The sequence below is a fragment of the Pholis gunnellus genome, assembly GCF_910591455.1.
Source record: "Pholis gunnellus genome assembly, chromosome: 19".
In the NCBI taxonomy this organism is placed as follows: domain Eukaryota; kingdom Metazoa; phylum Chordata; class Actinopteri; order Perciformes; family Pholidae; genus Pholis; species Pholis gunnellus.
The window spans coordinates 10,410,155-10,437,946 of record NC_136546.1 but is presented as its reverse complement, the minus strand read 5'-3'; the positions used below and the strand labels follow the sequence as shown (position 1 = coordinate 10,437,946).

At 40.4% G+C, this 27,792-nt stretch overlaps 1 protein-coding gene across 2 annotated transcripts; it reads left to right on the top strand.

The window, feature by feature from the left end:
• Nucleotides 1-6,683: 6,683 nt before the first annotated feature.
• Nucleotides 6,684-10,667, top strand: hlx1 (H2.0-like homeo box 1). Of its 2 annotated transcripts, XM_079180019.1 has the most exons (4): nucleotides 6,684-7,195; nucleotides 7,714-7,896; nucleotides 8,044-8,228; nucleotides 9,778-10,667. In XM_079180019.1, the coding sequence occupies exons 1-4, from the start codon at nucleotides 6,754-6,756 to the stop codon at nucleotides 10,105-10,107; spliced, it is 1,140 nt and encodes a 379-aa protein (XP_079036145.1). In that variant the 5' UTR covers nucleotides 6,684-6,753; the 3' UTR covers nucleotides 10,108-10,667. The 2 variants fall into 2 exon arrangements, with proteins under 2 accessions (XP_079036145.1, XP_079036144.1); XM_079180018.1 differs by lacking the exon at nucleotides 7,714-7,896.
• Nucleotides 10,668-27,792: the final 17,125 nt, after the last annotated feature.

Here is a 27,792-nt window from a genome sequence, read left to right as displayed (position 1 = left end):
ATAAAGACGTTGCATTATGTTGACTACAGTAACTTTATAGTCAAAAAGCACAGTGGCATCATTATACATTGATGTAGGTAGATGGCTATGAATACAGTATGGGATTTTTGTGAGCACATGTGAGTTGAATATCTGCAATCTGTAAGGAAATATGTTGAGAAAAGGTCTCAGGATGTATACGTATTTTTCTTTTAGGAACCATTTTCATTGTGTTTTACATTTTAGGCAGTCACTGGAAAAAAATAAAAGCCAGTGTGTTCATAGCAACACAGACGTTAAGTACATTTCGTTTTAGGGAAACGTATTTACAGCTATGGGTCATGATCTACAGCCTCTGACATAAAACAATAAATATGTTAAAATAAGTCAAAGCAGTACAGAAGACGCTCCTGGGACAGCATGTAAAACACTTTTCCAGTAGCTGTTTTCTGGACAAATGTGTCCCCATGTGACCTGTCCTCCCCCGAGACAAACTGACTATAATGTTAAGAACCCAGAGCAAAAATAATAAGCCTGTGAAATGACGGATAGATAGATAAATATAGATGGAGGGGTGGATGGATATATGGAGGGATGGATGGATGAGTGGATGGATATAGATAGATAGATAGATAGATAGATATGCACGATAATGATGCTGTCTTGAATATCATTTCTGTCATGCCTGTCATGCACCTTCAGTTTTGCTGCTGATGGATGCTATTGTTCCACCGCTGCGGATTGATTTGGCCGAGATGTGAACCATTCAAGCTGCAGGGTGAGATGCTCTGCTCTGCATCAGACCAGCAGCCTGCATGACCGTCCTTAATTTATCACCTGAAACATTTCCATACACGAAGTTATTTTAATTCTGAAAATTGTTTCAAAACATATAACATTATCTGACATAATGGATGTTTTTTTGTTGTTGTTACTTTTCGCAGCGGTTTATGCTCCTCGCGGCAGCTCGCCGCCCCGCTGGAGGAGCAGCAGCAGGCCTAATGGTTTGTTATTATGACCTTTTGTGTTTCCATTAGTCTCTCCTCCTGCAACATGTAGCTCACAGCGCTGCTTACACTGTGTGATTTAACCGTGTGTACGTTTGCACACTGGAGGCTGAAGATGGCCCTGAACCTGCCGCACGAGAGGCGATTTTAATCTGCTCTTATGTAAACGCGTGTTTGTTGCTCAAAGGCACTGAGTCACCGTTATATTTAAAAGCTTCCATTAAAGCAGCTCCTTTAGGTTGTTTACAGCGCAGGGCTGGCCTTCAGGCCGGGGTGAGTGTGATTAGTCTACCACTCCAGTGTCCGGCTAACGACCACTTAATGTTTTAAACTCCGACTGTGCAGAGCGAAGAGCCGAAGGTACGCTACCACAAAAGGAAACAACACAGGGCAGCAAATCACTCCTATCATCATCTCAATATATTTAAAAAGTGCAAAAATATCGGCATCAAAATGTAGTACATGTTATGCAGAATTGCCCATTTCAGAATAATGCATAATAAAGTCTTATTTTATATAATAATCCGTCATAATTTCTTTGTAGTTATAAATTATGAATGTAGTGGAGTACAATACTCCCCTCTAAATTGTAGTGCAGTAGAAGTATAAAGTAGCAGACAATGAAAATACTGAAGTAAACTACAACTACCTCAAAATTATCCTGAACTAAATAAGAAATGCAGTAATTGCTTCTGTAAATCCACATTGAGTGTAACTTATTTACAGCCTGGAGACTCCGATCAACACCAGTCAACCCCAGATCATTTCAATAACAATGTACACATATTAAAACTTGAAAATTGTAGAATTTATTCTTAAAGGCAGACAGTTGACGAACTCAAGGGACACACATTCTGGGTTTTCGTCGTCTCTCTGTGATCAGATTTGTTCAATTAGAAGGTCAATGTTAGCTCTATGACTATTCTTCTGTCTGCAGCTGCTGCAGCCGCTCAACATGAACAGAAACAAAAGCAGTGGTGAAATGTAAGTTACAATTGTGAGGGGTTTCCCATTTTATGGCTTTACTGCACTACATTTCATAGGGAAATGTTTTATTTGTTCAATATATGTTTTAACTCCTTTAGAAATAAGCCCTGAAGAAAAAGAGAGAACATTATATCACCGGGGGGAGCTGCTTGTACATTTAATGCCTTCACATTAATGTTGTATCATGGTTAACTACAGTCACAACCTGATAAAATGAGAAAGATTATATATGCATTTAACATGCATAAGCTTGAGACAAGAGGTCTCTAAGTCGGTGTACTTTACTTGAGTACTACTATTATATGGTAATTTATACTTCTACTACATTTCAGATAATGTTACAGCTTAGTTTCTTTTTAGAATATTTGTGTATTAAGATTGAACTTTTTCTTCACAGATATTTGCACACACACACACACACACACACACACACACATATATATATATATATATATTTATATATATATAAAGCTTTTTAAATGTCACCAGAAGATCTGAATACTTGTTCCGCCGATGTCTAGAATAATGCTGAGCAAAGATGAGATAAAAGAACAAAGTATGTTTCTAATTTGATTACATTTTACAGAACATAAAGACAGTAATTGTTCTACAAAATACACAAAGCAGATCACAACAGGACCACGTAGTCCCTTTCAGACTCACATTCAAACTCCTAAATGCAAATAAAAAATAATTTGAGTTCCTCTGCACCTCAGAGAGAGTTCAGTGTTTGAAATATATTGTCTGTATTCGGGATCACATAAACGCGACAGTCTTGTTTTGACTTTATACACATCCCTCAGTTCTTTTTTTCCCTTCTCTGTGGAGATGATGGCAGGGTGCCATACAGAAGGCTGTGTACAATGGCCCAGGTCCCATTAAATCTGAGAAAGTTCCTTCCTGAGGCAAACATTGCCAGAAATAGTAATCTTGGCTTGGAGCTGGAGTCTTACAGAGGGGGCGCAATAATTCTCAGTGTAATAATGGAAATCATTTAATTCTGTCCTGCAGCCTGTGATCCAGCAGGGCTTCGGTCCGAGGTGCTCATTCAGTCTTCCTTTGCCTGATAAGGCTTCCTGAAAAACACACAGCGAGCAATCAGCCGACAACAATGGGCTCCGTCAGATGCTTTAAACTTCAGGTAGTTGGCGGTGCACTGCAGCACGGCTTTGTTTTCCACACAGTGGGGCATGTGACTCATAAAAGCTTTGACTTTTCATTTTCATGTTGTTTGTTTAAGCTGCACGGCAGAGTGAATCTGTGCAGAGCTGCTGCTGCCTCCTCTCAGCTCATTAATCGGTCATTTAGCTGAATTTGTATTCATTGTTGTCATGTTTTAACTGCGCGGTAAAGCTGTTTGTTAGGAATGGTAATTGATCTCACATATCTTTCACAACGAATATGTTTTGATCCCTAATAAACGTTAGATTCGAACAGATTCTAGCAGTGGTTTATTTAAGTAAAAGTACAGTACAGCAATATAAAAATACTCCATTACAAGTAAAACTCTTGCATTCAAAAGTACAGACTTATTAGCAAAGAAGAAGTACTCATTCTGCCAGAAAATCCTCTTCCACAGATATATTGTCGTATATGACATTATATGATTGTTAATAGATCTTATTGAGGTGGAGCTCTGAATACTTCATTCACTGCAGGTTGTATATATCTGTTTGTTCTTTATCATACTGTAGATGTGAGGTCACATCATCAACCTGGAGGGTCCTGAGATGATTACATATGATAGGAAATAACAAAAATAAACTGCACATTTCTCTAATCCTTGATTTTCTCTCAAATATTTGGGTGTTAAACTATTAATAAATCCATACTACAACTTCAGTGTGAAAATGGTTTCTTTAATCTTTAACAATTCACACTTATCAAGTTTTTTTAATGTAAAATCTTAGTATTAATGTTTCCCTCTGACATGTAGTAGAAAAGTATAAAGTAGTGTCAAATGGAAATACTTAGAGTAATGTGCAAGTATCTTGGAATAAGAAACTTGAGTTACTTTCCACTGGTTTATGTGTGACTGTTTATGAAGGCTGAAAAAACACATGAGAATATGAGGTGACCAACAATTTAATTAGAGGACAGCAGCTGTTATATAGGGACAATATTCCAACCACTTCAGAAAAAAACAATCACATTTTATTTTTAGGATTTTACGACTGAGTTTTCTATTGTTGAAGACAGATTCAAGTCTGGAGTGCTTGCAGTCTCTTAAACAGAGACAGGAGCCGCTGGCACTGGCAGTAGTCCCACCTGCCATCATTTATACAGCTCCACTGAGGACTGGCTTGGAAAAGGGAAATAAAGGTGAATAATAGTATCCAGCAGGGCTCTGGCTGAAAAAGTCATATTTCAGGTTTTACAGGTGATTTACTGGTCAAATGTGAGCTTTTTTTAATATTCAATTTTCGTACCTGAACCTCTACAGTAAATTGTTACGTGCTGTAGGTTCATGTTTATGTCCCGACTCTCTCCTCTTTAAGATACATAAAATCAAGTGGTGGGTGCATTAAAGCACAAACAATATAAAAAAAAGAAATAAAAGAGTAGAACTTCATGAAACGATTTAATCAGATTGTAGGATTATCACACAGCTTCTGGTGCAAAGTGTCTCTGTAGGGAATACATTCTGATGTTTTTATTAAATACAAATATACCTTCTGCATCTTTTGCAGTTTTCATGTGCTACCGCCACAAAAAAAGGAAAATCATCAGCTCTCCTTCTTTTTAGATATTATCATGTAATTCCTTTAGTTTCAATGTTAAGTGTACAATTAGAAATATGAGAGAAGGCATCATTTACAGCAGGAAACAGTACTGCTCCTCTGCTGCAATGTAATCCATATTTTGTTCACAGCGTCCCGTGTGTTGTGTGCCATGCTTTTTCTTTACAGTGAAAAACAATATGCATAATTTATTAAAGACAAATACAATCAATTACATTTTCAAAAAAAGAAACATTTGTCTTTCGTTCATGATTGCAAACAACAAATGCTCACCTGAATTATGGATTGATATCGTTCTGTAGCTGAAGTCTTTGGTCTAGCCCCGTTGAGCTGCCACAGAGCCCGAGTGTAAAGGCTGATCTCAGGCCTGTGTTTTTTTTTAACGCTTCCCACTGAAGAGCTCATCAGCACCTGAAATAACTCGAGGCGTGCTGCGTCTGCTACATCCTCTTCCCTGGATTGTTTTGACTGCATGATGGAGGGCAAACGTTAAATCTCTATTTCTAATTTTAACCCGGAAAAGTGTCACTCGAAAACAGCATGATAGCAGGCAGTCAGGGTCATCGGCGCTTCCGCCCGCATGAATCAAGACTTAAATGAATGCGGGCTTCAGAAGCCATTGTTTCAACACATGCGAGAGAAACAGGCGATCGGAGAGTTTGGGGGAGGAGGGGGGGGGGAGAAACAGTATCACGGTAGGAGAGGGGGGGGGGGGGGGGGGGGGGGGGGGGGGTAAGCGCGAGAGAGTTCATTTTAATTAACAGTTCGAAAAATAAAGAAAGTATATAAACCGATTGTGATTACAAATGTTATTATCGCTCATATCAAAAATGTGTTGTTTTAAGCAAAGTAAGCTTATTTAATAAATGAATTCACCTTCAGGCTGCAGGGAAAAGAAAATCATTAGGATTGATAACATTTTAGTTATAACATGTTATTGGCCAGAACCCAACGCGTGAATCTTGAGGGGCCTTGCGGATGAAGTATCGCCTCTGAAGTTAATTGTGTTTTGGTTTTAGAGGGGAATCGGTTTCCTCTGTTTATTATGAGCATGGGGACGGATTTGCGTCACCGTGCAACTTGCAGGTCGAGATAAAGTTGCACAAATATTGAAAAGGGGAAGTTCTAACAGTCATTATAAAAGTACCCCCCCTCTGCTCCGGAAGAAATAAGGATTGCTGCTGTATCCTAAAATACTAAAACAGGTTCTATTTTGGGGGCAAATGTAGCAGGAAGATCCGCTCATTTAACACGAATCACAGCCCATCAAAAACAGGATGAGTGGCGCTAATAGAGCCTCTCCTGGTCTCGGGGTCATATGACTACAATGTAATGTAATGTAATGACTACACTTCGATTTTGTTATTATTCCTATTTTATATAATTGTGTGGCATGTTTTTCGATTTGATTTATTCATATTTTTTACAAGGGATGTGTATATTTTGTGTTTAAAACTGACTCTTTAACTAAACTGACTCTTTAACTAAAACTCTTTAAAAATATTTATAATCCATTGCATGTAATCTTGCCTCTGGAGTCAGATGTTATTTATTTACATCAAGAAAGAAAGAAATTAGCACGAGAGGTAATGGGTATAATGTTTTTGGGTGCGGTGATGGGTGGGGGTTCTTTATAAGTGATCAATCCATCATCTCTGGATCAAAATTGCTGTCATGTGTGTGGGTGTGAGAGAGAGAGAGAGAGAGAGAGAGAGAGAGAGAGAGAGAGAGAGAGAGAGAGAGAGAGAGAGAGAGTGTGTGTGTGTGTGTTGGTTACACATCATCATCATTTGGAAGGGCGTGATGTGAGCGACTGCAAAACATCCATTGGCTCAGAAAGCGACCAATCAGTGTCAGCGAAGGAACTTCAGAGTGGAGCTGCAGGGTTTGGATTTCAGAGTTGGGAGAGCGATTTTGGCACTGACACAAAGTGGACGGTCATCTATCCCCCTTAAACTCCATACCTGCTTTTTTTTTTTACATGCCTATCCGTTTATACCCTCTTCTGAGAAACAATAAGACACATTAGAGGCTGCGGGATGTACACGGCCGGGCTCAACCCGTTTTACGCGTCAAATTTTAGCCTCTGGTCTGCGTACTGCGCGGGGGGCTTCGCTGTGGATACGATGAAGAAACCCTCGTTTTGCATCGCAGACATTTTGCAGGCGGGAGATGCGGAGAACATCCCCGGATCTTCGGCGCTCATGGTGCATATGGGACACCACCACCACCGCGCGCAGCACGGCCACTCCGGCAGCTCGCCGCTGCGCCCTTCTCCCGTCGCGCCCGAGCCGTACGGCGCGAGGGTGAGTCCGGCGTCTCCTTACAACAGACACGGACTACTGCTAACATCAGTCTCCAGAACTGCGTTTAACTCCCAACAAGCCCCAGCGCCTTCAAGCAAGGACCTCAAATTCGGAATTGATCGGATATTGTCGACAGACTTTGATCAGAGAGGCAAAGAAAAGTCGTCTTTAAGAGGTGAGAGAAGAGATTTTTATTACACACTGAATTTCCTAACAGATATGTGGTGTTTAGAGAGAAGCTTTTATGTCATGTCAGATAAACAAAACAAATACAGAGGGATGTGTTTTATGGCCTGAAAGTTATTTTTTACTGTTTCTTTAAGAACCACAAGACAAAATCATGTACAAACTTTAGAAACAACAAACTGGAAGCAACTATTGTAAAGTCAGAACCAGTTAATAACAGACTTGTTCACAGAGCAGCAAGAGCCCAAATAGCCTCATAACATGCACTTTAAGAAGCCCTGTGGGGAAATCCTCTGCTCTCTTGCCCCCTAACCAGAGAGGTCAGAGGTCATAATCAGCTACAAACAGATGGAAGTTTGCTCAAAGACACTTTAGGTGTCCCACTTGAACCCAGGCTTTGACTTTGTCTGATGGTCTCTCTAAATACTAGACCATCTTGCCCCCCATGGTTGCCAGTGTGACTCTTTGTTTCCTGACTGAAGCCCATCATCTCTCGCTCTGTAACAGATCTCACATCCATCGTTAGCTCGAACCGTCAGTCAGGGATCCACGTCCCCATTCAGCCTCCGGCCAGCCAGTACTTCTCCTGCATAGACCCCGGGATGAGCGACGCGTCCTCCATGATGAGTTCACTAGGCAGCAGCAGCAGCAGGCATTCAGGCCAGCATCAGTTTCAGGACACCTTCCCAGGTAGTCACCACATGTAGGACTGTAACAGACAGGAAACTGGCCCGTCCAGCTCTCTGTTTGGAGGTGTGAGACACCTGCAGTGAATGTTCCTTTGGTTTCTGTTCTCTTTTTCTACCTTCAACCTCATGTCCTCCTCATGTCTTTTAGGTCCGTATGCTGTCCTCACTAAAGACACGATGCCTCAGACGTACAAGAGGAAAAGGTCGTGGTCGAGGGCAGTGTTTTCAAACCTGCAGAGGAAAGGACTGGAGAAGAGATTTGAGATACAGAAGTATGTCACCAAGCCGGACAGAAAGCAGCTGGCTGCGATGCTCGGGCTGACAGACGCTCAGGTAAGAAGCAGTGTTGACTAAACACGAGGTTTACCTGCACAGGTCTTATCATCGGATTACCTCTTGCAAGAATGATTCATACAAGGTTTATCATCTTTAGCACAAGCCATACAGACAAAAAAGGTTTTGAGAAACAGCCAAAGAGGATATTGGTGAAGACAGGCCTTCAAGATAAATAAGCAAGATAGGTTTCATTTCATTATTTTGGAAAATAGATTATCAAATACGAGATTATTGTTATGTTATTTTACCTGTCAATTTATTTAGATGGTTATATTTTAATGTTTTGTATATGTTTGGTTTTGATGTCATTTCATTGTTGGATGCCATGGTTATGTTGTATCTGTATATTTACGATATGATTTACGATACAATTTCTTGATTATACGTATTTTCTGCATCCAAATGAACACTAAAGCAATAAGACCACAGGGCCGCAGTCAGGATTTTATTATTACTGAGAGGTCATGAGCCTCCTTAGAAAAATTTGACCAGACCAAATAATTACAGTTTACAATTACATTGCTTCTTATTGTTATAACTTTGTCATATTTAATAATTGAGTTGTTTATAAATTACATTTTCTGTATCTTAATTCCCTACATGGCATGCCACCGTCTTCACTCTTACAGGTTTTAAAAATACATGACACAGCCTATAACATACCACTAGCCAAATTCCCATGAAACACTGCAGTGAACAAGGACCTGAGTGTCCTAAGTGGTGGCTCTGGCCGCCCTGACAAACCAATGAAATGATATACAATTAAAAAGCGTGCTTCCATATTTGAGGGATGGTTGCAGTCACAGTCTATCACACATAAGCCTGAAGGATCCAAAGAAGATTGTAATTTTCACTTCAATGTTTGCGACCTGCGTTCCTCAGATTCAACTCAGCACAAAATAACTTTATATTTCAAATGAATTAAGAATATTTGACTAAAGACAGAAGAGCTCCAGTCCTCAAATGGAAGTTGGCAACCTGATTGGCTGAGCAATGTTCCAGTGAAATGGTATCTTGAGCAACACAGTTGTTTACATTTCATCACACTTAAACTCACCAAGCAACATGTCAACGAAAGGTGACACAGATTAACTAACTGTATTTCTCTTTCTCTCTAATATTATATTTGAAATTGTATATTATTATGCACAATGTAGCAAAATGTAAGTGTTTAATAATATAGTTTGCACTATATTTACACTTATGCTGCTGTCTTGGCCTGGTCTCCCTTCAAATAGACATATGTGTTAAGTATGCACAATATAGCCAGTTAGTGCGGCCTATTCTTCCTCATCAGAAAGGCGAGGAAGGAGTAGAAAAAATAGTTTTGCAAACACTGTATATAAGATTTAAAATAATTTGACTTAGACTTCCTAAATTATATTCCTTATGAGGCCTTTTTTATTCTGACTCTGCTCAAGTTTTACCTGGAAATTCTAGGAAAATGTTAGGAAAGTAAATAAATGGACTGTGCAAAGAGGCACCAGTTGTATGTCACTGTCACACACAGAAACAGTCTGACCCGGCAGTGTCTGTGTGTTTTCAGGTGAAGGTGTGGTTCCAGAACAGACGCATGAAGTGGAGACACTCCAAAGAGGCGCAGGCTCAGAAGGACAAGGAGAAGGAGCAGCCGGACAAGAGCGCGTCTGAGTCCGGCAGCAGGGAGCACAAAGAGCCGGCGGAGGAGTCCGAGTGTGAGAGCGAGGGACGGAGCGAGTGCGAGTCCGACGAGGCTCCGGAGGAACACTCTGACGGACATGTGGACATTTCTGAGCAGGCAAACCAAACCAGCGTGATCATGAGCGGGAACAGCGGGCCGGTGAGCAGCGCGGAGGCGGCGGCCACAGCCACAGAGGCCTCTCAGATACCGATATGAAGGCTTTAGCTTATGAACAATACGTTTTCATTATTATTTCTTTTTGACAGAAGAACGACAGTGATGTTAAAACACACCTGGAGTGTCAATTCAATAACACTATGAGACATTTGCAACGTAAAGCCAGGCCTGTACCTGTCTAATTCCTGGGAACAAGTGGAGCAACAAGACAGTAGGCCCAATTATTTGTTCAATATTCCACTTTATTTTAGCCCAGACACAAGGAACATAGTCCAAATTAATGTGTCGTTAATGTTAACGGGAAAAAAAACATCTATTTAAAAATTTTAAAAATCGGACTTCCGGCCACCTCCAGTGTCTCCTTACTGTCGTTTTCCTCTCAAGAGCTTCGTGTGCATCATGTTTTCCTCATCTGAAGGAAATAATGCGGTTGTGAATTACATTTTTAGGTTATGAACCACTCGTTTCACGTGATAAATGAAATGTCAGAACATCACAGCAGTGTTCATGTATTACTTGTTTTGTCTGGATATATAGTTGTGCTATTTTGTTAATAATAATTTGCACTGAAAATATTGTAAATAAAATGTTTCTTACTTTGAAAATTGGATTACGAATTATTTTTATAATTATAATTATAATTTAAGGAATTTACAAGCGACTCACTTATCAGAAGTCAGTCAATTATTTGTTGTCAATGACTCAGTTTGATTTTGGTGTTAAGAACATTTTCCTGTGGTTGATTTTATTGTATTCTTGTTTTTTTTTTGCTTTTTAATATAAAGTAGGAAAATCAAAAGCCTCAGCAACAATAACAGATTGTTGTATGTGCGTAAATATGCAACAAAATAAATAAAAATTCAAATTTGGTTGGTACTGGAAACGGAGATAAATCCAGAACAAAAACACCAGTCATTGAGTCTAATAGCATTAAAAACAACAGATTAGAATTTATTAATTTATTACAATAAAAACGTGGAAAAACTGAGTATTTCAACGGACAAACAGTCTAAAGGGTTGAGTGTACCAAATCACACTTCCATGATAAATGTATACATCTTCTGCTCGTATAAGCACATTAACTCAATGAACTAAATTCCTTCTGAGCACGTTGCGGCTCCGACAGCACAGAAAACGAGAGAAGAAGAAGAGAATAATTTATAGTTTGTATACATTTACTGGCTCCAGATAGCAGCGGCGAGTATATTTTATGTATCCAGACGCAGATATAATCAACATCTCCTCCATTTATAGTGCTGCTCATAACCCCCCTCCGCAGACTAGAGTCCACCTCCGACCTGCTCCTTTTTATTATGACTAAAGACTACCGTGACAGGACAGTGTGTTGAAATGCCATTTCCCAATCAGTCTTATCATGAAGGTCAATGATGACCGCTCAAGATTCATAAGATAGACGAAATCTACGTTGTTGTTGCGACACACGTCCAAACCTCGCACATGCGCAGCTCAATCAACCCTGTTTAAGGATGTTTTAATGGCATGACGTCATGACACACTCCCTCCCTTTACATGTCTATTAAAGCTGTCAGAGTAATTCTATTTCATAAGGCCCCGGGGTCTGTAGTTTTATGCTAACTAACTAACTAACGTGCAGTGTCTTAATACAGATCAATATTCTTATATTCATAATTATCAGATATTTTGCATTTCTAGTGCAAAAACATGATCATTTATTTTAAAATCCTCCTGAATAAGTGTTTTCCAAACCCAGCTGCAGTTCAGTGACAACATAAAGTTTGTGTAAGAGAAGAGGTTTGTTTTATAAGAGCTCCAATGACTTCTACAGAATATTATACATCGTTTTCGGGTTAATCTTATGCAATCTGCCTCAGCTATCAGCGTTTTTTGACAGAAAAATAACTGATGGAGTTGGGTGCCGCTTTAACTCAAGTTTAATTGGGTTGACATACAATAAACAACCCAAACTATGAATCCTAAACACCACGGTGAAGAAGTGTGCAGATTTTAGAATTTTAGAGATAACGCACTGTAACAACTGCTACGAGTGATAGTGCTTCATTCAAATGTTTACTTTAGTAAATGAATAACAGTATATTGGCAACAAAATGTTAGAAGTGAAAGTACTCAACGTGCAGAGCTGGTTCTGTCAGCAGAGCCGTGGACAGGATTTTAGAAATACTGAGGTCATGAGTTCTCCAAAAAAAAGTATACGATTATTTTGACTAGAGAATCTTTATTTAAGTTATTTAATGTAATTTAGTTCTACTTTGAGTGCTGTTGAAGTGCTCTCTACATTTGAAATGCTATACTGTTGTTTCAAAGACTTGGAATACATTCTGGTCAGTCTTTTTTCTATTGGCCCACAAATTTGAGTCAACACATATTGCAATCAAAATACCAACCAAGTGTTTATTTGTATATTGTAAAGTCCCAAAAACCTAAATTCCTATGAAATACTGAGGACCTGACCTGAGTGTCATCGATGGTTTCGGCTCTGCCTGTAAGTCTTAGTTGTAATAGTACATTCACACAAGTACTGTACTTGTTTTAGGTACTTGTACTTTATTTGAGTACGGACATTTTCTGCTACTTCAAACTTTTACTCCGTTACACTTCAGAAGAACATTTTATTTGTATTCCCCTACATTTATTTGATTTACAGTGTTTCTTTGCAGATTCAGATTTGAAATATAAAAAATCAGCAAATTAATTATGAATTATTATCACAGATTAAACTACCCAGCTATAAATCAGCCCCACCTTTACCAGCTGCAATGTTGCTTACACATAATTGAATATTTCAGTTAGACAATATGTGTCGTTCTCTACTATGAGTACTTTTACTTTTGGTTACTTTAGAATACATTGATGCTATATTTAAACTTTTACATCAGTAAACCTCTTGAATGCAGGACTTTCACTGTAACACTGTGGTGTGGCTACTTTTACTGAAGTAAAAGATGCCAGAACGTTTTCCACCAGGGATGCAGCTTTCACTCGAGATAAACATAAAATGAACCATTTTACAGCTTCACAGAAGGAAGATGTAAGCAGATAATTGACTTATGTAAAAGTAACAATACCACACTATAATGGTAATACACAAGTGCCTCAAATTTGTCCTTTGGCTACAACACTTGAGTGAATGACTTCTTAACATTATTCAGCCATGAAATAATGTCATTTTTAACACTGCAGCTAAACAACGTGAAAGAACGAGAACTCGACACAAAGCTTAATGTGATGATGAATAAAACCCTGCTCCTCGTCATTGTATTTTATCTCTGTCAGGAAAGTCAAAGCCCTCTGGTATTTGTTGTCATGTTAGCAGCAACATCATAGTGAGTGAACCAAAAACCCGGAACAACACAAACTCTCTCCTCTATGGGGTCCACTTTCCTCTCCTCCGGAAAGAGGACTGACCCCAGAGAGCTGCAGTTTTCCGTTTTAGCTCCGCATCTTGAATTTCACTTTTCATTTTCCCCTTCTGCTGGCTGTACAGTAATACCTGCTGGTAATAGGCTGCTCCTTTTTGAGATATTTCACCCCCAAAACAGCACAGTCTTCTCATAAACTAGCTTGTGACGGTTATGAAGTGGATGGCACTCGTCTTAATCTTCACTTTTAATTCACGCTGGATGAAAAGTTGCCAGAGTTATGATAGCCAGTTTCCATGGAAGGCAGTAAAAGCCCCGGACACTTTATCAACCAAATATTAAGTGTTAAACGCTCACGTATTAAATGTCTGGGTGGGTTGAGTCTCAAATTATGCTTGAAAAGCTATAAATTACATTAGTATTTGCAAATGTACAATAACAATAACAATCCAAACGCTTAACATAATACTGAGGCCTTGATTTGTGAACTGTCCTAAGAACTTTTATGAGCAGGATAGGAGAAAGTCCATCTGGCCTGTATTTAATGTCAGCCTTTCCCCCTCCATTAAAAGCTGTCCTATATGTCCCTCTTGGCAACCCAGGACCGGGCAACCCATAAAACAAACCAGCCTCGCAGATTTCGCCAATATTTTAACGCTTTGAAAAAGTAACTGTGTTAAACAAATTACCTCTGTGAGAGCAGAGGAGGGGGTTTCTGTCAGCAGTGGTGGAGGGATTAACGTGACTAAACGCCGTGATGTCTCCGGCGCTTTGAGGCATTATCTGTGAGGTTGTTTGATAGGCTGATGGGGATTTCTCCACCGTTGGCGTAATGCATCAGAGGAGAGATCTTAAGAGTCCGCGGCTCTGCTGGAGGAAAAAAGGGGGAACAAAGCTACAACATAACTCAACCAGTGCTTGAGAAACTGCAGCGGGCAGAAAGATGGAGGTTTAGTTTAGTAATTCTGCTCCTTCCTCTTTTGGAAGATGACGACGCTGATAAGGTCAGCAATTGTCATGATGATGATGATGATGTGAACATCGCAAGACTATTATTGTGAAATCACTTTCATGCAGAGGAGAAAGTGCTTGTCATTTACTTAAGTAACAATAACATAATGTAGAAATAGTCCGTTACAAGTAAAAGTAATGCGTTCAAAATCGTAAGTAAAAGTGCAGAAGTATTTTTGCTTTAAGGGACAGTGTGTAAGAATTGGTGGCATCTAATGGTGTGGCTTGCAAATTGCAACCAACCGAAGACCCCTCCGCTCACTCCTCCAAGACTGCAGTAACTTGAGCAGCCGAGTGCAAAACCGTAGTAACGCCTTTCACCTCGCTAGGAGGCCATCGATGCTACAACAACAATACTAAAGGAGCCACGTAAGTCAGACAGCGGCTGGCGGTATGCCGGTTTTAAAGTCTGCGGCTCACGATATCGTACTTTCACAAGCGTGTCGGAGAAAACTACGGTGGCCTTCAGGTAACGTAAAAAACCCGCAAAAGGCTCCTGCTAGCGCCAGTGTTTGGTTTGTCTGTTCTGGGCTACTGTAGAAACATGGCTGTGCATCATGGCAGACTGTGCGAAGAGGAACTGCTCCTTCTGTAGATATAAACAGATCATTCTAAGCTAACGAGTAACATAACATGTCCTACCTTCTGGTGATTATACACTAATGAAACCATAATAATAAATATGTTGTTCCATTTCATAGATTACCCTAAATCCTTCACACTAGCATTTAACAATATACATTATCCTTAGGTACATTTCCCGCTGAAATGTAGCATAAAGTGGCAGAGAATAGAAATACTCAAGTAAAGTAGAAGCACCTATAAAATGTTCTTTAATACTTGAGTAAATGTACTTGGTTTTTAAACATTTCTAAACTTACGCTCTAGATTTTTTTGCCAGCAAAACTTTAATTTCTCAGACATAAATCCATGTTTTATGGCATCTGCTGTAATGAGAGGTGTTAACTCTTGGCTAATGTTCAGCATGTTACAATGTGTTCATCATCAGTGGAGCATTTTATTCTTTCCTTGTTACTCCGTGAGTGAGTGTCGATGCTCCAGGGGTGGCTTTGTTTCCTTCAGAGGTATGTCTGTTCCATCAAACACTGATTTATGAGATCGGCTGGATGCTCTTTTCCTAAATGAGCTCTGAATCATCGGCATGAGAGATGACTTCCTCCTGAGACTAGCAAAATATTATTACATGGTACGAAGCTTTAATTTGATGGCCGGCCAAAATTGTTTCCAGCCGCCCCCATCATTTTAATCCCATTCACTGGAATTACTAGTATCAAGTCTTTTATTTATGGCTTTTTATTCAAAACACAGTTTCTCCCTGAAAGAGAGTGTGTCTGAAGTTGGAATGGAGAAACAGTGCCAACAGAGTTCATGTTTAATGTTCTGCAGCAAAACAATCGATATGCTTCATATAAACCCTCCAGTAAATATACCTTCAGCGTGTAAGTGTTTGTCTGAACATTTATACTGAGGACTGTTCAGCAGCTGCACACGTACCAAACATGTTCACCAACGTTGAAAACTGAGCCCCTCGTGCAGAAGCTGTCGCCACATTTCCAAAAAGCCACATTATTGAGTGTTTTTTTAACATGGTCGCAGTTTCCAAGCATCTTGGCCCTGCTTTCAAAACCGGGCCCTTGCCAGCAGTTGGGAGTGGAGGGAGAGAGAGAAAAAAGACATCTCAAGTTAAATTTAAAGATGTGTTTCTCTTGGAAGCAAAGCTGCGCTGCCATAAACCAAGGGAGACATTTTCATGCTCCACATTTTTCATGGTTTCTCTCCGAGTTTCCTCCCTTCCTTTCTCACTCCACCTTGGCTCCAGAGTTACCTACTGCTGCACTGGCTGCAGACCACAGCCAGCGGGGCACCGTGGGGTGGCCAGCCCCCCCCCCCCCCCCCCCCACCCACCTCACCTCCACCGAAAAAGCTCTCTCCTGCTTGTCCTTGGATGGCTCTCGGTGGAGAATCCGCCACCTGGACAGCAGTAGTCAAGCTCTCTTTCACCACCCTTCTCAAATAATACACTCCTTACACACTCCTTACACACTCTGAGCTGATGGCCAACAGTAATCAGTTATAAGCTAAAAGTCCTCTGACCTACCGCCCTGTTTTTTAATGTGGCCATGAAGGAACCGTTTTATTGCAGACTGCAGACTTGTATTAAGCCAACACTGTGTGGTGTACGTTGTAATTTGTGAAGGGTGCAGAGTTTGGTATTAATTAGGGCTGTGAAATTGCAGCGGTCCGACCGCCTGCCCGTTTCCGTAGAGGCTGAATTCACTGAGTGATGCACACACTGGGAGGGGGATTATGGCCGAGCTCTGGCTGCCCGCTGAGATGCAAACGCAAAAGAGAGGATGTAAAAAGCACTTTCCTTTCACATGACCTGTCATCAGCAGCAAATTTTCACTCTGCTCTCTGAAGCCGGGGTGAACTGCCTGCGGCTTTCAAACTAACCGTATGTTAGAGTCCAAGCATCAAATGGAGATTACTTTATGTGCGTGCAAATGAGAGAGTTACTAGCATATTCAACCTCAGCACTGGCCTTCGGGAGCATGAAATGATTATTTATCTTAGTAATTAGAACATCATGTTGTGAGGTTGGAATTTAGGATTTATGTGCAAAGTGGGAGACAGTTTGAATTGTTTTAAGCTGGTTCAGCTACATCTAACGTGAGTTAAACAAACTAAAATGTTATAATTAGTTCAAAGTCATCTCGTAAGTTGTCTGTCAGCTTGATACTTGTATTTTGGGTTTCTACTTAAATATGTTTCCATGCTGTTATGTTCAAAGAACCCTTTATTTTTCTCATTCTGTCTGTCTGTATATACCTGTATATTCACTCTCTGTCTGAAACGCTCCGTTTAAGCTCCTGTCTTCTGAAGCCCCCTCCTGAAAAAGCCCAGTCTGCTCTGATTGGCTTGCGAGAAAAATACGATTCACCTGCCAAGTTAGTTCTCAAGTGGTGGGTGGAGATACTCAGATGGGGGGCGGTATATTCTAATGAGCCTCCATGTGGAATAGGATGGAGAGCTTGATCTGAATTTCTTTTTGAATCACATGTTTTCTGATCGAGGCGAGCTGTCTAAAAATGTAATATGGAAGTAAAAGTGAATTACTAATTATCTTCCCCACTATGGTCCTCAAACATTCATCAGACAAAGTTATAATAGATAAACATAACCAAAGATATCAAAGTCACCGGAATAAAACCCCACTAGCAACACTTTCCTGGTATACAAATTTAGGTCAATGACCTCTTCTAAACAAAAACAAACATGTCACTGAATCTTCTTGTAAACATATAGTTCATTTGCCAATACTATAGAAAGTAGGTTCACATCAACATAAGACCCTAGAACATGTTTTTAGAAATCAGTCCCACAATTACACAATGTAGCTTAAAGTTCTAGTAGTTGCAAAAATAGACCCCAAAAAGGACAAAAATACAACAACAAAATATTACAGAAACAATGTGCACAGAGGCTTCGTGATTGAACATTCCTAAGATTTTAAGCTGCAAGTTGTATATTTGCATTAAGTTTTTTGGCAAAAGATGAGTTAATTCCACTAAATGTTTGACAGTGATACATCACAAAACAAACTGTGTTACGGTCAGGCAGAACCTGACACATGATGCAACTGAGGTCACCTGCGTGGCCTCTCTGAAGTAAGATACATTTTTAAGTGTGCTGAGTATAGTCTGAGGTTTCCTCATTTCCCCTTTTTCGATGCTTATCGTGGCTCGCAGATGCTGTTTATGGAGAACAGCTAAAACGAAACACTCACTGTCAAAAGACAGCCTCTTCATTGAGTAAATGAAAAGTCACCGAAACACATTCTCTTTAATTCAGATGTTATCTTTTTAACTTCTACCTAACAAACTATAATGTCCCATAATCTTTTTGTAATCAGGTAATGCAGCACTAAATATCTCCAAGAAGTGTGCGTATTGACAATAAAAAGCTACACTTTACACTGAAGTTCTGCAAAATACACAAAAGAAGAAATGAGGGTTAAGTGCAGCCACCCAAGCATGCTGACAAAAAGCTATTTTTATCATAAAAATTCTTCGAAATGCCACATTGAAGACATGATTGTTTCCTTTAGTGTGAGAGAGGCTACACGTTTGCAGTGGACCACCCCAGGGACCAATCACAATCAAGCATGTCACTCGGCTCATTGCTCATGCCCCTTTTATCTGATAGTGCCCCTTATTATCTGACTTTGCGTTGTACCATTAGACCTGGTCACACTCCATTATAGATCTATGTGTGTGTGGTGTCAACACTCCAGAGAACACACACTTTAGACCGATACTGATGGATTATTGTGGAATTCTTCTTCACGACTCCGCTTGTTAAGGGTAGGAGAGGGCAAGAGCGGGAAAATAAATAAGACGTCACTTGGGTTTATCTTGTTCTTGTTCCAAAACAAACAGCGCTACGGCGGGGAGCGAGAGCAGCGGGGGCTTTGAGGGCTGCTGAGTATTATACAGTCCCTTTGATCAAAACAATTTGGATCAAGAAAGCAGCAACGCACTCATCACCACAGCAACCAGAGAGGAGACACACAAGTGAGAGTGAACAGGTGATTTATAGAAAGCACTGCTCAGTATCACATCCTTTCCACTTCCTTTAAACTGATTTAGCAGAGAGATTTGGATGCGGGTGAGAGATCATAATTGCTGTCCTTGTTTGCATCAATGTGGTCAGAGAAAATCACGTTTCTAAGACTGTAACCTTAACGCACTTTAACGGAGACCATTACTTATACTGCTTTCACAGGGGTCACATAGTGTAAGCTTTCATGCAAGCCAGCGAGTATGAAACAAGAGTGTGAGTGTGAGCCCTGTAACCCATATGTGCAAGGGGTGAGAGTTCAGTTCCTGCAGGGTTTGTTTAGGAATATATGACACTGCACAGCTGGCCTAATCATCTGTGCATATCTGACTATAAAACTTAACTGAGCGTCGCCAGAGCCAGCTGCCTTTATCAGTGGAAATGGAGTTATTCCCACTCCGGACGGACAGAGGCCTCAACCCTAGATCTGCCTCCTGTCTCCCGGCGGCCCTCATCGGGGACTGCCCCGCTTGCTCTGTTTGAGGAGCATTTAGACAGCAGTTTGTAAAAACATGTGGACATATGTAGAAAGAGTCACTTCAGTTTAACTGCACTCAGTCAAACCAAGAAGATGAGTTTTAAGTTTTTTCGATAGACAAGTGAGACGGTGGCTTGAAAAATATTGCTTCAAGATGTTTATGTATGTTACATCTGTTGCATTACTTAAAATCACGTAACAATGCGTATCTGTTTTGTTCTTGCAAAATAAACAAATCAATAAAATCCTCACAGTGCTGTTGATGGCCGACTATCCTCCGAGTCAGCGTTAATGGATAATTCTGGCGTGTTACAGCACGGGTCTTATTTTCATAGCTATGGCCATCAGAAATAAAAACAACATACTCACCAAGATAATTGTGAGATTTTTTAATTTCTTAACAAACCCCCAGTTTAGCCAAATGGATTTGGAAGTGAAATCATCAGTCAAATAATTACCCAGTCCGAGCAAAAACATCCATCGCTGCTTGCTGACAGAATTCCTGCCGTGTTGTCCTAACGTACTCACTCTGTTGCACACACACACACACACACACACATGGTATTCCTGTGCAATAAGGGATCGTTGCCGACACTTTCGTTGCTCTCACTTACGTTTTACTGGTTGGACTTTGCTGTAGACATGTCTCTGTATTGCAAAATGTCAGTGTCAGCACTTAACATCTGTGAGTAAAATGTCACTGTAACTAATAGAAATGACGGCAAAAGCTGCAAAAGAATTAGATTCTAATTCTAATATATCTAAAATCTTTTAAATCAGATGCTCTTCTCGCGGCCTTCATTAGAGACTGCTCTCTTTTGTTTCTTTTTTACATCAATACCAGAGCAGCATGTATCTTTTGGTGACATTTGGTTTTCTGTAATTATGTACCTCACTAATTCTAATGTGGAATAAAAAAATATAAATTAAATCAAGGGTATAGAGAACAACAAACTTCTGCATATAGTATGACCTTTGATGGTGTCATCTGAGTCAGCAAATAAAGTTCTGTTTTTTTTTTTTTTAACAGTAGACTGAGTAGATATCCTGACCATGCATAACTGCTCACCACTCTACTTCCCTCTGCCCTCCTTGCTCCTCCCTGCTCTCCTCTGACTCACATTTGACCTCAGGCTCACAGCATCCATCAGATGATCATTACAAAGTTGGAGGTCACGACCTGCACACTCCAATCGCCACACCTCTGCCTCTTCCTGCTGTAACCCTGTGCTATACCTACCCCTCACTTCCCCTCACAGCGAAAAAAAAACAACCTGTCATCTTCTTCCTAATGTTTCCCTCGGCGCAAGCTCATGGATTGAGATATAAAGCGATGCTGTCTGACTGCAGGAAACAGTCACAGGAAATGGAGATGCGCTGCGACACATTGAGTGCCACTTCAGGATATTTATTTGGACAGATTTTTCTTTTTTTTCCTTTTTTTTTTGCATGGGAATCCCCATCCCTCCATCACTCTTGCAGTCCCAGAGTCGATGTCTGGGAGTTGGAGGAACAAGCCAGCAGTGTCATGTAGCTTGTTGAGGCTACAGGGAGGGATCACTTCCCTTCCCCTCGTACCTCGCCACATCACCCCTCCTGCTCCTCCTCCAAACAGAAACTCTTGTGGGGAATCCAATTAGTTAATCTTACTCTTGACACACTTCCACTTGTTTGCGGCACAGACACGCCATTCCCTCACAGATCCTCTCATAACAAGCTGTCGAAGAGGAGAGAGAGGGAGAGAAAGTCAGAGCTGCTCTAAGTGAGGCTATTGATTATGAGCCTTAAACAGACAGGGAGACATCTGGCTTCCATTACGGCCTGTGATGGGATGCAGGGCTCCTCGGCAGCCGGCAGCACAGGCCACACGACGTACAGACACATGCTACGCAGCCTGTAATTACCGGGATGGTCCGGGGGAATAAGAGTGATGTAATTTAAAGCTGAAACAGGTTTATTGTGGATTTTCCATTATTCAATAGAAATTGACTCTTCAATTTACCTTGACCTGTCCAACGGGTGGAAGACTTCATTTTATGAAACACAGCTGTGAACTGTATGAGCTGGACCATATTTCAAATGTATTTTCACCATCGACCTATTTAAATCTAATAATTGTTGTGAGTGTAAAATGTGTAAAATGTGATTCAATGTGCATGTTTTGTCTGACCAACAGTGCAAAATCATAAAAGACTATATAAACTGGGAAATATTGACAGATTTATCTATTATAGTTATAGTTAATTATTATTATAGTTACATTTTCTGTTAAATAATGCTAAAACAGGTTGGATTTAAATCTGAAAAATATGTTGGCACTTAAATGACTGTAGAAAATAAATCTAATATCTCTCAGGGCGGGTGGGGTCACACTGGGGGACTTTTGACTCTTGACCTCAGTAATATAAAGTCAAGGCTACGGCCCTGAGGCTGACTGTTGTTTATGGTATCTCTTGTTTATGGTACGGTATGTTTACTGAATGTGTCGTGTTTTATCCAATAATGTTTTCAGTTTTACGATTGCTTCACAGTAAAAAGTTCAAAAGTCAACTGCTTCATTAGAAATGTGCTTAGCTCACATCATAAATGTTTCAATATTCATGTGTATATTTAGATTATTAACCTTTAAGAAAAAGCAGTAAACCTTTATCTGGTCTCCTCACATGGCTCTTGTGACCAAGTGTATTTGTAGATTGGGGAAAGACTTCCCTTTTACTGCTTATTGACCACGATTGTGAACTCAACCAAAGTGTCTGCGTTCTCTTTAACCAGCAACACTCATTAGGTTTCTCACGGTCCTGTTGCACTCATCTTGCGACGCAGAGTGCACATCTTTTGCAGACATCTCTCTAACCACTTGGTAATGCTGAAGTTGTCTTCTGTGACCATGAAATGCAATTTGCCGCATTGTTCTTTTACTTTCAAGGGTATTTCTCCCTCAGGGTTAATTACACAGAACACATGGTCCGACTGATGTTTTTGCTATAAGAAAACTCAAACTGCCAGAGAGAAGTAATGGTAAAGTGTCTCCCTGCAATATCACTTATCACTGTGGCAAGATGGAGATTATTGACTTAACTGGTCTAGACATCAACAATGAGTGATTTAAGGTCCCCCTCTCAGCGTCTGAGATTTGTGTATTTTACTTAACCGGAGTTAGAGGAAGAAAACACATCTTTATTTATTCTTTCAGACAAAGATGCAGGCGGAGAGCAGCACAATCATGTCGTGTCATCTCCACTGAACAAAGACGGAAAGCTGTTGTGACTTTAATGTGCTTGTTTGGGGTTGTGGGGGCGCGTTGATGAGGTGGGAGCGGGTCGTGTCATGGTAGTGAGTAACACCACCGGCACTAAATCACCTTTAAAGTTAAACTAATCAGACAGTGCACACACACACACATACACACACACACACACAGACATAATGTATGTCCAGGGGATTTTGCTTGTGTGGACGAGTGTGTGAGTGTATTTGAGGCTCAGATTTGAGGTGATAGTCCTCATATATTATGTGTATTTATTCAGAAATGTAACATTATGAGCTCCACGAAGTGTGTATTTATTGCAGGGCTTTTATTGTGGATTGCATTATATCCAACAGGTGTTGCTTTTATGTGTTCTTGAATTACAGCTCTGCTCTGAGCTTCTCCAGCATGTATCAAACTTTTACTACAATGTCTCATCTCATCTATCAGCTCTCCCATGAATAAATGTCTCAGTGCACGCACATCCATGTGTGCTTATGTGTGTTCACTCTGCGACATGACAGACACTAAAGCTAAACCACAAGGCAATAATTTACTAATGCACTTTTCAGCCAATGCTCCCTGGGCCTGTCTGCAGCTCCTGATGGATGCTGACGGCTCCAGAGATGGACTGCTGCTGATAGGGAGTGACCAGAGAGGAGCCTGATTAAAAGTAGTGGAGCACGGCGGAGGGTGATAACCCCGATCCACTGGCGATGAATCCACTCTGGACAGGCTGCTGTCTCATTAGGGTCTGCCCTCAGCCAGGCACCGCGTGTCCAAATAAACTTTGAAACAATCCTCCTTTTATCAGCAGGATTACGCTTGTTTTCCTTTCCACGGCTTTCCTTGTGTGGGCTCATGTGGAGCGTCCTCCCCCTCTGTCGGTCTCTATAAACTGAAGGTGTGATTCACCAGCCCTGACTTCACTGTGTTTATACATTTCTGGGTCTATCTTCTTGAACTAATGAGCCCAACAGCGCCATTAGACAACTATTTGCCTGACTAATCTGCAGCCAATATGAAATAGTGAGAAAAAGTTTAAATAATCTGCCCTTTATTTGTGATAACATAAACAGTGGAGTTGTTTTAAAGCATGATAACATTAAATATTGGGCCCCGGGAGGGGGACGGAAAGAGGTAGTTTACATTCTCACTGGAGTAGTCTTGATAACAGGCCAGAGGGAATATGAGCCCCTTTAAATGTGTGCATTAGTGTAATTTATTGCGCTTCCCTCTAAGCCCTGCTGTTCCTCCAGCTCCTTTTTTTCCCAAACAAAAGACAGGCCAAGGCTCCAGAATGGATGGGAGTGAAAAATCATTCACAGTTGATAATCACATAAAACAACGCCATATTTGCTGCCTAATAAGCACAAAACGTTCCATCGGCCTCCTCCCTCCGATCAGGACGAGGCGACTCCCCCGAGCAGACCTGGGTGATTTACACCCTGCGATTTGGTAATGCTTTGGTTTTGGAGTGGGTACGAGGAGAGTCAGGGCGGGTGGGGTGAGGCCAGAGATTTTATAATTCTTTGTGTATGTCTGGAAGTCATCCACACGTTCCGATTTTTAACCAATTTATGTCCGAACGGAATGACCCTGGGAATTAATGAGGTTCTGGCCGTGAGTTCCAGCGCTGCAAGGTCAAGTAAATCATGCTTTAGGGCTCCAGTCCTCCCCACTCTGCTCCCTCATTCTCCAAGACTCCACATCCTGCGATAACGGAAAGACAAGGGGCCTGAGAAATACCACCTCATCGACACTTGTGTCCATCCAGTAGAACATATTTTAGAGTATGAGCGCCAACCGTCTGTAAAGCCTGCTTTTAGTGGAGACTAGCAGCTGATGAATGGGAGCGGGGCAAGAGCAGTGGGACTAGAGGTCACTTTCTTCATTTCACAGCAGATTGTTGATGTTATGCACATTTCTCTCTCCAGAGGTGACTTTTTTTTCTATCTGGGCCGGTGTTTTATTGGGGCATTATAAAGAGTTTATACTTGATTTAGCAGGGCAATTTCCCTTTGAATGAATATGTGGTGAAGCACATTCACATGAGGGAAAAGTTGACATCATTACACATAATACCATGAAACCTAATAGAGTAACACCTACGTAACGAGCACGGCAAATCAATCAACTCTTTTAATGCCGAAAAATAATTTGTCTTTTCATTAAATAGCTGTTAAGGTGCTATAATTTTTACACATGTGTTTAGTGTTTCATATTTAAGAGGAAAAAGGGTGACAACATTGTCAAACAAGCATGAAACTGGAGCACAGTTCACCACTCGTGGAACATTGTGAAGAAGGACTGCCAAGTCTGACTTGGCTGTGTTTTTGTCCTACTGTAACCAACACGGCAACATTTATCACCTGAGTTGATTCCCCCAGAATATAAATTCTGCAAAAAGCTCATTTTTGGCTCCATTTTTTTGAAGAAGAGCCCTGAACGGGAGATCTGACCAGAAGTTTCCAAGTGTTATTTTTTGTTAATCAGATTAAAATGATAAAAACATGAAGCTAACAAGTGCCAATATAATGATATTTAACCTAACTTTCTGCATCTACATAATAACATTTGTGTTTCTGTGCAGCTCAGTCGTTTAATGCAGCCTCTGGATGTAATCTGATCTTCATGAATCCAGCCATGAAGCAAAATAACCATAAATTCAATCCATACTACTGTATCAGTACAGATAGAACTGGACGGTTGCCAGTTCAAAGCTCTGGACTGCCTCAGAAAATCTGGCAGGGAGAGCAAATGACTGAAGCTTTGTCCTGGCTACAGTGCTAGCACCAGGGTGCCCTTGAGCAAGGTACTTAACCGTAACAGTCCAGCAAAGCTGCTAAGTGGCCAGCAGTCCGTGGAACAGGGAACGCCAACAGATTTCATCCAGAAAAATGGTAACATACTTCGATTTGGTTTTGTGAAGTTTAAAAATATTCTCCCTGACAATAAGTCAAAAGTTATGGAGATAATCCGCATTACTTTTTTCAATATGTTGAAATAAAGCAATTAAAATCACATATATTCTGCACAATTTCCTTTTCAAACAAATTGATTATCTCCCGTCACCCATTGTTTCCCTCAATGCCACATTGAAATGAATGGCATGATGTTACTATTTTACAAGATACGGTTTTAATGAAATAGAAGTCCAATATGTTTGACACCAGCAGAGCTTTAACACACCTGTAGGGCTTGCCTTATGCAGTACACAAACAACCTTAAAACAATAGGGTTTTCAGTTAAAGAGGTCATAGAGCAATTAAGTATTGAAATTTCATAAGGTTAGGGGGACTCAAAAGAGACAGGTTTAAAAGAAAGAAGAAGCGGAGGCCAAGATGTCCTGACTTTTAGTCCCTATGGGCCACAAAAAAAGCTAGATCCTACATTTCCCATAATGCAACTAAACACAGCCTTTTATTAGACCCTCTCAGCCCCCTGAACGCCCACTTCTCTTAAACTCCATCAGTCCAGTTTGTAACGCAGGCTTTCTGTTTAAGTCTCAAGCCCAAGTTGAGATAACCCTGATGACATCGTAAAGTTTTTTTTTTTTTTTTACTTTAGAAACTTTATCAAAACTCTTTTCAAGGCTGAGTGAACTGAAATGTGTGTGTAAAATCAACACCACTTTAAAAGGATTCCGTGTTCCACTGATATGATTTCAGAAGGAGAACTCCCTTCTCGACTGTTTCACAACCTGAGTTCATCCACACATTCCTTCCTTTAGCTAATACTTCACCTTGTTTATAAGATTACCCTCCCAGTAACAGTTAATTTAATGTATGAATTAGACCAGGGCGACAACTCTGAATAAATCTGGCCTGTCTGCGATAATCGCCATTACATACTTCAAGCTCTGTTAACACAAACGGAGCGGTGATGTCAGAAGTCCATGTCAGACCAGCTGAGGGGAAGCAGTCTCCACACTCTTTGCTGATGGCTCCAGACAAGCACCTTGATGGCTGTAATTACTGTCATGTTCTAAAAGAGATGAGAGATACCAGGGGCCCGAATAAAACCTAAAACGGTTTTGATATGATGGATTTCTCGAACTTTGTTTAAAAATTCCTCAAGCTTTCTGTCTGGAGTCTTGAGGAGATGATGGCTTGAGCACTACAGTCGGTCCATTCACCCCCTTCATGGCACGAAAACTGTATAGTGTTTAAATCAATATGGTCAGATTCAATGTTTGCACGCGGCGACGATTGCCGCCCGCCTGTTCAACGAGTAAGTCTGCAGACTGGTTTCAGTAAATGTCTGCTGCGTGTGTTTACATTCTACCTAATGCACTCAGATGACACTGAATCTAAACACATTCACACAGAGACTCTCCACCGCTCAGCTTTACTGCCACATTCCAAGTAGGTCCATCTTTATGAGTCCAGCTGCCTTTATGCTGAATATTCTCACTGCTTAGCATCTAAACATAAGCAGTCGCTCACTAAGTCAACAAAGATTTGAATTATGTTCAATTTTAAGAGAAGGAATTTTCATTGTTTGAGTATTTAGCTGTGGGGGAACCTTTACTTATGAAGTAAAAATACTGTGAAAATGCTAAGTGAAAGTACACAAGCATTATTTTTTACCGTCATTTAAATTAAAAAGTAAAAGTACCCCGTGCAGAAAAATGGTGTTGTATGATCATATATTATATTATTATATTAATAATGCTAACGCAAGTAAAACATTTTTTTTTTTGCCGTAGAAAAAAGTCAAATTAATAACTCATTAAAAATGACCAATTCACTCACAAAACTATTTACTTTATTAATAACTCAATGAATAAGTAGAAATAGAATATGAGACGTTGTTGTTCAACAATTAGTGAGTCTATACAGTTTGGAGATATTATCAGCAGCAGCTAGCACACCAGCTGTGTGCATCATGCTACATTTTCTCATAGAATTCTATAAAATCGGACTTGTTTTTGCAAATAGAGGAGTCGCCCCCTGATGGCTATTAGAAAGAAAGCAGTTTTAGTG

Bases quoted from the DNA above. Each gene is read 5' to 3' on its own strand.
- hlx1 (XM_079180019.1), top strand. From the start codon at position 6,754: ATGTACACGGCCGGGCTCAACCCGTTTTACGCGTCAAATTTTAGCCTC. The intron at 7,897-8,043 runs GTAGTCACCACA...CATGTCTTTTAG, and splicing joins GTTTCAGGACACCTTCCCAG to GTCCGTATGCTGTCCTCACT. The intron at 8,229-9,777 runs GTAAGAAGCAGT...GTGTGTTTTCAG, and splicing joins TCGGGCTGACAGACGCTCAG to GTGAAGGTGTGGTTCCAGAA.